This window comes from Seriola lalandi, unplaced genomic scaffold, assembly GCF_002814215.2.
Source record: "Seriola lalandi dorsalis isolate HSWRI2012SDOR001 ecotype SW California unplaced genomic scaffold, Sedor1 jcf7180002054672, whole genome shotgun sequence".
NCBI classification, from domain to species: domain Eukaryota; kingdom Metazoa; phylum Chordata; class Actinopteri; order Carangiformes; family Carangidae; genus Seriola; species Seriola lalandi.
The window spans coordinates 1,139,589-1,151,685 of NW_019525225.1; the positions used below are offsets into that span (position 1 = coordinate 1,139,589).

Here is a 12,097-nt window from a genome sequence, read left to right on the forward strand (position 1 = left end):
AAACATAAACTCATCGCTCGTGAAGAATCTTTAAAAACACAGGATGAATACCTGTTCCGGAGATCAGATGGTGTGTAAGTGCAGCATGGACCGTGCGGCTTTACATCTTTACATGGTGGCCTGCGGAGTGTCGAGGTCGCAGCATGTCGTGAGGAAACACAGAGCATCGCTGTGAGATGCCAGATTTCTAAATCTATTTTAATCCTAATCCCATCAGTAGAGTTTACTCTGCTCTCTGGTCCTCACATGACCCCTGAAATTAAAATCTGGAGCCTTTAATTTTACAACTCACCCCAAAATGACTAGAAAACAGAGGGAAAAACAGTCTGATACTATTTTAACTAAATAAAAGGATGTCTTTGCTGAGCTCATCATCTCCCAAATCAGTTTGAAAAACTTGTTTTTGGTCCTTAACATAATACTGAAACAACCAGCAAAGTGAAGTGCAACTTAAAACAAGTCTTGTGTGGAGAAATGTTCATGTTAAGACCCTGAATATCACCTATTAGTTAATGTGCAGGTGTGTGCATAAGTGTATGTGTGCTTGTGTGTGTGTGTGTGTGTGTGTGTGTGTGTGTGTGTGTGTTTCTGTGTGGAAAGCTAACCTGTCCACTCATGCGTCTGCTTTGTAAAATGGATGAGCTCAGTATCAGCGTGTTATTCTAACCGTGTTATTCTAACCGTAAGAAAGAGGGATAGAGAGAAAGAAAAAAACACATGAATAATTGAACCCAAATCAGTTTAGTGACCCTCCGTCCCTTCCTACTCTCAGTCTAATGAAGTCAGTGCCTGCAACTGGATTCTCTTAAAAAGCTTCAGGAGCGGAGAGAGGGAAAGACGTGACATCAGGAACCTGAGGGAAACCAGTTTTTGTTGTCCAGAAGGTTTCTACCATTCAATCATCTCTACTACATTTTCCGGAGTAAAGAGGTTGTTGGACTCAGGATCATCATGATACCATGGTGGCCCAACTGCTAGGGCTGGCCTTTTTTCTTCTACCATTTCTACCTACCAGCCTGGTCACCTTTACAACTTATGGTAAGGGTTTTCCAATGCCTTCGGATTCATTTAAACTTTTCTGAGTGACAGTTAATGATTTGGCTGATGAATATATTTGGACAAATTAAGAGGACTGCCAAAAATTCTTTAACATCGACTGTCAGTAGAATCTGTTGTACAAATTTTAAGCATGAAAAATACTGATATTGATATTTTGAACTGTAGTTTCAGGACAATATATTAATATTCTTTTTTATATATGTATATAAACAAAAAAGACAACTTAAATTTATGACCATGATATTTCCTGAATGGGAAATTTTACAGTTGTTAGTGTTGTTTGGGGGAGAAACTATATAGCAGCAAGACACTTTCTAGATTTCCTCACAAGTATCTTTGGCATTTTTGAAATGTAAGTTCTTGTTACTTATTGGCCAAGACATACCACTGATACCAATATATCTGCACTGAACTAAAATCAACGGATACATCAGCCTTGCCACTTTATGTGGCAAGTCTGGCTCTAATTCAAGTCAAATTATAATTTAGAACTGAAAGGTTTTTGTTTCACATGTGAGGAGTTGTTTCTGATGTACATTACATCAGAGACAATGGAACATTTCAACCATATCGCCATAACTATTCACAGTTCTCTCAGAGTAACAGAGAAAGGGAATAGCTAAGGAAGCAAAAGATGGTTGATAAAGTGAATGTTTACGGAAAAATAATGGGACTAATCCAGTTATCTGTTTTGGAATCCCTTATTAAACCATCAGAGTGTGTCTGAAACTTACAGTGTAATCAATCCTGTAATTGAACACTGGCAGGGCAAATGACACCACCATCTCCTTTTCCTTCACACACACACACATTTGGCTGCATGTCCGTGTGTGTCCTCTCCCTCATCCAGCGGTGCAGATCAATCACAACGGGGAGGTGGTATACCAGGACACCAGTGTGTATGGGGTGGTGGGCAAAGCTGTGATCCTGGAGTGCGGCACCACTTTACCTGACATGTACATATGGAGCTTCACCAAGCCCGGCACTGAAGCTATAAAAGCTGTGGTCTATGATTTGGGGCGAGGGCCGAGGATCCAGAAGCTGGCCGAGACGCTCGGACAGCTGAAGATCATCTCAAACAGTGCAGCTGTGAGCATCGAGAAACTACCTCCGGCTGCACAGGGCCTGTTCACCTGCCAGGCCTTCTATGACATCGAACGAGAGCCCAAAGTCTACTACTACTACGTGCACCTCACTGTCCGAGGTAAGATTTCACTCCTTCCTAGTGGTGTAGCTAGGATGGAGGCACAGGAGGGGAAAACACTCTTAACACCTACACCGTTATTCCATCAGCCATATGCAAAAAAAGCTGACAACAATATATTGGCTGATATTCTGTTTTTCTACATAAACACATAACAAACATTTCTAATGCAGATCCTTTAAATTGTCTACTAAGCAGGATGATAATAAACCTGTCATTGCTCTCAGGTGAACAAAACATATCTTGTTCATCAAGTATCAAGCTGTACTCGGGTTCTTTGTGATTTGCCAATAATTTCACATAGATGAGGTTAACAACACCGTGCACTGTGTTGTTATAATTTCCAACCAATGGACAGAGTAGGGACGGATCTGGCCAGACAGGCGGATTCATATCTGTACACTAAATATGAGGCTGTAGACAGGAGACAGTTAACTTAGCTCTCCGGTTTGTCTCCAGTAATCACCAATTTGTATTTTGTTGGCCATTTTGTATTTTACAATTAACCACGGGTCACTAAACCAGAGCATCATTAAATCAAAACGTGAAATAATCCTGCACAGATAAAAAAAAACTTTTGGCTACTCTCTCAGCTTGGGGCCTATGGGTGTCCATACCTTTACAGGCTGCAGATGAATAGTTAACATGAGCTGTCTGGATACATGGACACACACATGTACTGAACACTGTTCTTCATCTGCATTAGAGACAGTAAACATACCTACATGTTGTGTGACTTACAGTTCCGGTCAGTAAACCTTACCTCCTGATGAGTGATGCTTCTCCGGTGGAAGGATCTACAATGTGGATGCGCTGCAATTTGGAAAATGGGACCGGACCGATCCAATATGTGTGGCAGCATGAAACCCGGAGTGGCAACATCTCAGTCTTTGCACAGGGCAACACCAGCGCGATCAACGTGACCGACGTCAACCGTAACCACACTGGCTGGTACCGCTGCGTGGCCACCAACCCCGTCAACAGCGAGAGCTCTAACCGGTTATGGCTGGACACCATCTGTGAGTATTTCTGGGTGGTTTGGGGTAAGATTTGGGTATTCAAACAAAATATTATTGTACAACGTATAGCTTTTTAAGACATCACAAGTGTTTATGAGTAATAATACTAGATCACAGTGCATGTTTTTTTTTTTTACTTACTTTTACTTTAGCCCTTAAATGTCAAGAGGAGGAACAAGTCACATTAGAAGAAAAATACATCAGAGCACATAAAGTTATGAATTTCCAGTCAATACTTATTATTATTAAATCATCACTCACACTGTTTAATGTTTTAGTCATAGGTCAGCTTTTTGTATTTACTTAAAATTCTCACTTAGTTATATTCCTTATCTTTTGAAAAAAAAACATTGTATTGTTTCTGCTTTGGCTTGTATTTCAAAAAGCTGCTTGTACTTCAAGTGTTAATACTTGGACTCCAGTGGTTTGAATTTGAGTCACAGAGACAGCTAAGCGAAAAAAGCTTTAAAAATCCACTGTACATCACCTGCTCAGCACCAAACAGCAGACAAACAGTAAGAGACAAGCTGGTGAACGCAGTGCAGCATGTAGCAGCTAAAGAGTCAGATATTCTCCTCAGGAGTAGGTGGAGACTAAAAACAGATTGAATATTGGACTTAAATTCACTAGGTGGCTACAAACACAACTCCAAATGATGAATTGTTGCAGGGTGGAAATATACTGTAGTTCTTAAGAGAATAACATGAGGTTGCTCACCTGTGTATGTAACATGTCCATGTCCATCATAACTTGAGTGTGTTCATATCCTTTCTCTTCAGTTGGTCCAGACATTCCTCAGATAGACGTGACTCCGTACAGTATGACAGAGCGGGGATATTCAGCCCTCGAGCGAGAGACTGTTTCTTTACTCTGTCAAGCCCAGTCCAACCCGGCCAGTCAGTACGTCTGGTTCTACAACAACTCCCAGGTCTACACCGGGCCGCAGTTCACCATCACCAAGATCCTCCGCATGCACACTGGCGACTACGCCTGCTTGGCACAGAACACCTACCTCAACACCCGCTCCAAAAAAACCATCAGCTTGACTGTCTACTGTGAGTGTGATCTCTGACCTCTGACCTTGGACTATGCCATCACTTGTTCTACTCTACGGCTGACCTCTCAGTCTTAACCTGTGTTCTTCTGTCTTGGTACTGCAAATGGCAAGGACATGAGATTAAATAATTCATTTTTGACATTGAAAGTACAAGACCAAGAGAACACAAATCATCTCATCTATGTTAACCCTAAATCTACCTGATGATTTCACTTTCAAATGCACCTCTCCTGTTTTTAGTATGACCCAGAAAACTCCTCTGATTTCTCTGTTTTACTATTTTAAACATTCTTTCTCCATTCAGTACATCAATTCTCATATTTCAAGCTCTGCATACTCACTAAGACTTCAAAACACATCAAAAAATGCACATGCAAATGCACTCATACACCTACACACCAACACACAGCAGAGTGTGGAAGTGCTGCAGACCTATTCTCCTGTTCGGGCCGTCTAAGGGACTGTTGATGGGACTCTCTGGCAGGTACCTCGCTGTGATGTCACAGCCATGGCAAGTGTTGGTTGGCTAGAAAGCCGGTACTTGTCATTTCACTCTCCTGTTTGGTTTTGCAGAGTTTCTGCTGTTCTGGCAGATACTCAGATCATATATCTGATCAACAATTTATCACCCAAGAGCGTTAGAGACCATTGCCTTTCATCTTTCAAATTAGAAAAAACAGGCCCTGTAGTGCTGACCTGTCATTTGCCTGTGTTACCCAGCTCTATCATGAGAAAAGGTTGCAAGTAAAAAGAAAACTAATGAAAAGCACATTGTTCTTTTATAATTCTTGTAAGATGATTCATAACAAACATCCTAAATACCTAAATACTAGGCCCACAGGCACTTTCTTTGGCTCTGATGACCTCACATGATCCCCATCTTACACACCACTGCCTCGTTACGCTGTATTTTATTCCCACAGACCCACCCGATGGCCCCCCCTCCTGTTCTGTGCAGCCGGCTCTGAATCACACCTCTCTGAGACTGCTTTGCTCCTGGCCTGGCGGATTCCCCTCCGCCTCCCTCCGCTGGACTGGAGACCTAAAAGGACTGGGACAGGAGGAGGCTGACACAGGGCAGCAAACAAATCCACTGAGCAACACTGCCATCTTGCTGCCGTCTGAAGGCCTGAAGTCCAACAACAGCTTGTTCACATGCATGGGCTCCCACCCCGCACTCAAACAGTCAACTGAGTGCAGCACACGCACATGTGAGAATCACTAAGAGGAACAGACACAGGTTTGGTTTTGTATGTTCACTGGTCTACAAACCTCTTACACATCCCTTCAACCTCTCCTCCTCCACCAGATGTTCCACCTGCACTGCCAGTGTGTTTTGCCTATGTGACTAACAACCGGCAGTATTTGATGCTGTCCTGCTCCTGGGATGGAGGGGCCCCAAAAGCCTTGGTGTGGTGGGAGGGCCCGGGGGGCCAGGGCAAAGGCGGGCAAGAAAACTCAAACATCCTGATCCTTCGCTACGGCACTGCCCGTAGCGGGAAGCCCTACACCTGCCATGCTAAACATCCACTTCTGGTCCAGACCGAGACCTGTAGGCTCACACTGGGTCAGTGCACGTTGTCAGAAACAGACACCTTACAACAAATAGCAGATATGGTTTGTTAATTAACTCATTTATATATTTACTTGTCACCTGTAGAGGCCCCTGTGTTGCTGACACAGCGCAGAGTCGTGTCTGTATACGAGGGGACCGATGTCCAGCTCACCTGCAACCTGAGAGCCAACTATCTTCCCGTCAGTGAAATCACCTGGTTCAACAATCAGGGTGTGGACATCCAAGACACCTTGAAGTACACGCTGCTGCGAACATCTGCATGGGCCAATCTGACTGTGAGAGACACGGATGAGACTCAAGACAGTGGCGAATACAGATGCACCACCTCCAACGCAGTGGGAGGAACTGAAATCAATGTCACTTTAGTGGTCAAGAGTAAGAAATTTTTTCTTTTCTTTCTTCCTTTTTTTTTTAAAAATCTATGTTGTTGTAGCTTTTCGAAAGAGTAGTTTGACATTTCATTTAACTGCTTTCTTGCAGGGAGTTAGTTAGGAAGTTGAGAAGACTCATGTTTGTATGATAAATATGACGCTTTAGCCAGCAGTTGATTAGCTTAGCTTAGCATAAAGACCAGAAATGAGGGACAAAAGGTAGACTGGCATACAAAACCTAAATGTTTAAATGGCCAGTTGTGGTTTACAGAAGGAAATTGTATTGGACTATTTATTTTCCGGGTGTGCAGTGATTTTATAACATCTTGTCAGGCAGCAGTAGAGTCACTGCCCCAACCAAAAAATAGTCAGACACATAGCCACCCATAAAAAAGACAACCTACCCTTTTTACACTTTTGTTTTAGAGTGGATCAAACCAAACTAGTTGTGAACATCAGCATGCTGTAAATAACAATGCTAACATGCTGCAGTTAAGAAGGTCTTCAAGTTGGTTTAACCAAAGATCCTCCAAGTCTCTGGTTTAACCTGTTAATGTGCTAACAAGCTAATTAACACTAAATACTTAGGGCGGAATTGACGACTGGAATTTGGAACTGAAACAAGTACTGGACAAATAAAGGTTTTAACCTGTTAGTGGTACTTGACAAAAAATGAGGGGATCACCAAATTCGGTTAAAATTTTTGTAGCAATACATTTGGTTGTGTTCTTGCTTTTTATCAGGGCACCCCATGCCACCCAATGCAACCCTGATCAAAGTGATGTACAACAGCCGGCAGCGTAACGAGGTGGAGCTGGAGTGGCAGGTACAGAACGAGGAACAAGGAGGTTGGACAGGTTTCATCCTGGAGCACAGATTGGTGTCAGAGAGACCAGGAAGGAGAGGCAGCAGCAATGGTTCAAAAGAGGAGATGGAGGAGAGGATTGGTCCACAAGTCTGGTACCGTAACATCATCCAGGACCCAGAAGTCAGGAGTCATACAGTAGGGAGACTGACCCCGACCGTTACCTACCAGTTCCGCATCACGCCCATCAACCACCGCACCATCGGACACTCTTCTGCACCAAAGACTCCAGGTATAGTATGTAAACATAGTGAGGAAAGTGTGGTCAGATTTTCAGCAGAGAACTGAACAAAGACAGGGACTTGAGTTAGGGATGTCTTAAACAAGGTGGCCGGTGAGTTAGGTGATTACTCAAAATCGTTGATGCTCGTATTTTGCTCTGATTGCTGTTACAGTGACTTTGATGACAGTCTAACATTTTTGTTTTTCTTCTTGTGTTATCCACTTAGGTGAAAGACTCAAACACAAACAACAAAAAACACATACAATTACATACATCTCACCGCTTCACATCTCCCAGTCACTTCCTCTTTACCTCCTTCCTTACCTGTCCTCGAACTGGCCCTGTGTGCTTCTTCTTGTAAATTCTTTGTGTTAATTGTACCATGCATAGTAGGATCTGGTCAAACCAATCCAGGTGTTTAGGATATAGAAAGGCAGGTTCCAGGGTAGGATAGGCCAGTGGTTTTCAACCCTTGTATTGTTGATGTATCAAGAAACATGGTTTACTTTAAAGTGAGCCTATGTAACTTTTGTCAGACAACAGTCTCTGTAGCTAAAGGTGAAAATTATGGGATAAAAATGCTAAAACAGTGTAGTACTACCACAAGAAAATTAGTCACACATCAGTGACCTGACTCCGTAATGTCAGTTAAATAATATCTGCCTAAAATTTGCTAACATTAGCCATCATAAGCTACTGGTCATACCAGGCCAAGTAAGGTAGTAGCATCAAAACCACAGGACAGGACAAATGTGTTTTTCCTTCTTTTAAAAAGTTACATAGTCTTGCTTTAACTTCATGATTTTTGTCAGCCAAACTTCCTCCCATTTCATGTATCCTGGCTTCCACAGTGAACGCATTTCCAATCATTTGTGAATTTGGTGTATGTCGTGCCGCAACAACAAGACATGGGTTGAGAACCACTTGACAGAGATGAAACATGATGGAAAAAAAAGACGCGTTATGTCAGAGGTGTACTGTTTTGCAATGTGTAACTGTGATGTGTTGCAGCGGAACCACGCTACAACATGTACCCTGCTGTGATTGGAGCAGCTATAGGCGGGATGCTCTTTGCAGCCATCATCACGGCGCTGCTGCTCGTGTACATTATCCGCAACCGCAACAACAATCCTCGTGAGTTCTGCACACAATCACCAACATCCTGATGACTTCTAGAATGAAGCATTTGACCCATTATGTGGCATTAATAAATTAAATCTAAATTAAATCTATTTTTCTATCCCCACAGGACTACATGACATGCTGTTTGGCTTGTGAGTATCTGTATACCTGTTTAAGTACCGTATAGCACCGACAATGAAAAATTAGCAGTTTCTAATGATGTGGACAAGTAATTAAGTGTGTAGACATGCCATTAAAAGTGTTTTTTGTTATGGTGTGTCCAGGCAGCACAGCCAGTCGAGGGAAAATATCAACTTCCCAGAGGATGAAGTGGTAGGAGGGTCAGAGGGAGGAATAGAGGATATTGGTGGATCATCCAGCCCAGGCAAGATGAACCCACATGAAACACACATTTATATAAATGTCAGGGTTTCCACACTCAGTAGGACATAAATATTTTGAGTGTGTCTTTAAATTACTTTTTATCATGTCCCCCTACTGGGGGGAGTAGTAGACTAATTAAGGTAAGATGTTTTCCAAACACACCAATACAATTCTGCCTTTCTTGTGCTTTATTCCAAAACGTATGATTACAGACCCTACATCACTCAGGGATGAAGAGCCCCAAACAACAGTTACACATGCATTATATACATTTAGCCCGCCCGTCCCGAGATGCATCCTGAACGCCTTATTTGCCAATTTTATTTTTCTGCCTCATTCTAGTTTTTGACAAACTGGGCTAGTGAGGAGCTTCCTGTTTCCTTCAGATTTCTGTCACCTTCTTTTGCCTGGCTCACTACCAGCTGAGATTCATGGGGATCATTTCCCTATTGAAACAGGATGCAGCTCAGGTGAGCGGTCAAACAACGGTCAGCTTAGAACAGTGGTCAGAGAATGGTCACACAGCTACATGACAGTTCTCTGCAACACAAATTTCACAACATTAATCTTTATAAAGAATAAACTATAATTTCCCTCACGCATTTTTTTTTTTTGCTAACATATTCTGAGCAAGCTCGGAGGTTTACTTCACATTTACACTTCTTGCAAGTCTGCTCTTACAATGACTTGATTATTGTTCAATAAAGGGAATTGTGCTGCTTCCCTCCGCTTCTGTCTGTGAATCAGACAACAGATAGATACACTCAGCCCGAGGAGAAAGATTATTAAAATCACGGCTATCGGCAGGCCCCAAGTACCCAGGTTTTTTTCCAGCCAGCTGGTAAAACTATCACTAGACTTTGATGGACCAAAAGAATTAGCAATCTTCTTCATTTCTTTTATAACACTTTCCATTTTATCTGAATTGTCTGGGATCAGGGTAGCGCATGCACTCTGACACCATAGGTTTCCTCCTGGTTTTGCCATTTTATTCCACCACAAGTGTGAGGTTTGAGACGTCACCAGTATAAGCTGTTGAGCAAATGCTCTATTCTGATGAAACCTGTGATAATGAACTGCTGGTGCCGAGGACGGAATAGATATCTATGGTTAGGTTAGTTTCCCTGCTAATGTTGGCTAGATGTCTGAACACAGAGTAAATGTTTCTGCTGGTATTTCAAAACCTCCTGGGTTTTTTCTTTGATATCTGTCCTGCTTGTTTGAGACAATTATTTGGGGAGAACTTACGACACTGGTAACCTATTCACTGTAATTACTCTAACAGAGTACAACAGTGTGTGCCCAAGTGTTTATATTATATTCAGGTATCAAATAGTTTCAGTAGTAATGAGCTACACACACTGTTTTCCAGGAATTGGTTCCTGTTCCTAGTATGTGATGCTCATGGAAAAAGGTCTCTCTTTGTCTGTGGGAGTAATATAGGGTATTGCAATACTTCCCTTTTCTTCTCACTCCTCCTTATACAGTTTTTTCTCTTCTGTCGGAGTAATCAGTGGGTTTTTAAACCTCCAGTTAAGGTTACTCTTGTTGTTTGCTTCAGTGATGCAGACAGTCTGTGTCTGTTGCCTTTGCTGCTCTGCCTGTCTGCAGAAACCTGCTGTCCTTCTGGCATCCGCCTGTCCGACTCCTCAGGGCTCCCCGCTGCCTTCCTGCAGTGGCTGGGGTGAATCCAGTTTTGTCACCAGTAACACCTGGAAGGGTTTGGTGGTCAACAGGATCAAAATTCATACTTTGAAACGTCAGTGTTACACACACTGTGGGAACTTTGAGGGCTGAGTTTTACATGCAGTTTTCTGAAACGCATCTGAAGTGACAGAAAATGAACTGTAGCATCTGACTGTATACACCATTTTATTGTAGGCTGCTTCTATATATACATACAAATAATGGTTATGGCTTTAATGATAACATAAATAAGTGGTTAAACTTGCATCATTCAAAAATAAATTAGCAAAAATAAGAGTACATGAGTATAAATATTTACCACACGATTATTTCGACGTTTATTGTGTCCTCACCTTATTTTGAGTTCTTTTACCCCTTTGGGATCGAGAAAGACCGCGATGATTCAAGCGTCCGTCCGGAGATGCCTGTGTGAGAGGCTCGGACTCCGTTCACCTGCTGGAGTAACCAGTGATTCTTCGAGTTACACACAGCGGACAAAGCCACATGCTGGACACGGTCAACACCACAGGTCACCAAGCTTACCTGTACTGTGTTGAGTCCACCTTGCTTCGCTCGGAGCTCTTTCTGCTTACTTTGACTGAGCCGATGTGCTCACACCGCCAACAGATACACCGCTGTTTTGTCTAAGGGCCAAAAGGTTGTTGTTGCAGCTGCGTGACATCACATCCTGCCAACTAACAGGGGGTGTACTTAAGTTGTGCAGGGTTTAATAATAAAAAATCTTACTTTGATCTGTCATAGTTAAACAAAACTTGATGAATCCACTGTTTTTCAAACTATTTTAAGTTTTGTGGAAACTGATGATGTTATGAGAAGTGCGTTTTAAAAAAAATCTCATCGTTCATCTACCATGATGCTGAACCTTGATGCTGGTCTCTTCCAGGTCCAGCCATGGCTTTACCCCGGGCAGCTTCACCCCTCACCACCCCCACCAGCCAAGCACCTTCCCCTGGAGATGATAACGAGCCTGTCAGCGTCACCATCACCGTCAAGGCTACGGGCTCATAATCATTTATCACAGACTCCCACAGTAGTAATTTAACCTGGAATTCCCGCTTTTGTAGACAGTTAGTTTGCACAGTCATTACCATGTGTGCAGCCCGTGATCTCAACTCAGCTATAATAACAGTTGCAAGGTGTCCTCATGTATCTTTCACTACAAAACCTGGTCATACCATCATTTGAAGCATGGACATAAGATGTTCAGTTCATTTCTACATTAAATGATATGAATGTATACTGCTCAGCTGTCAGGAGGGTTTTTGTTTTTAAAAAAAGGAAACTTTTATTTGAGGCTTTTATATTAACATGGATACTGGCTAAATCTGGGCTCATACCCTAAAATTATTCTTCTCCTCATCAGTGGTCATCCTCATTGTCTGCATTCATCATTCATCACAAAACCTTTAGTTTGCAATGTTGGTCTTTCGATAATTTATTCAACAAGTGAGAAGTGGCTGCAATGACCAAGGTCGTTGCAGCCACTTCTCTCACATGATAGAAGTAAATG

General features: G+C 42.4%; 1 protein-coding gene and 1 long non-coding RNA gene across 2 annotated transcripts in view; one reads left to right on the forward strand and one right to left on the reverse strand.

Annotated features, from left to right (window-relative positions):
• Positions 1-948: 948 nt before the first annotated feature.
• The window catches only part of vsig10l2 (V-set and immunoglobulin domain containing 10 like 2), an 11,513-nt gene continuing 364 nt past the window's right edge, over positions 949-12,097 (forward strand). Inside the window, exons 1-12 of the mRNA XM_023421505.2 lie at positions 949-1,038; positions 1,910-2,263; positions 3,007-3,282; positions 4,062-4,337; positions 5,263-5,550; positions 5,649-5,906; positions 6,000-6,290; positions 7,030-7,383; positions 8,386-8,508; positions 8,624-8,648; positions 8,781-8,881; positions 11,471-11,536. Of these exons, the coding sequence (XP_023277273.2) occupies positions 960-1,038; positions 1,910-2,263; positions 3,007-3,282; positions 4,062-4,337; positions 5,263-5,550; positions 5,649-5,906; positions 6,000-6,290; positions 7,030-7,383; positions 8,386-8,508; positions 8,624-8,648; positions 8,781-8,881; positions 11,471-11,536 (2,491 nt within the window). The 5' untranslated portion in view covers positions 949-959. The remainder of the gene's footprint in view (positions 1,039-1,909; positions 2,264-3,006; positions 3,283-4,061; positions 4,338-5,262; positions 5,551-5,648; positions 5,907-5,999; positions 6,291-7,029; positions 7,384-8,385; positions 8,509-8,623; positions 8,649-8,780; positions 8,882-11,470; positions 11,537-12,097) is intronic.
• LOC111666157 (uncharacterized) lies at positions 9,051-11,252 on the reverse strand. Its single transcript, XR_002761566.2, has 3 exons — positions 11,110-11,252; positions 10,920-11,022; positions 9,051-10,592 (listed from the first exon to the last, which is right to left on the reverse strand). It is a non-coding gene; the product is annotated as an uncharacterized LOC111666157 (long non-coding RNA).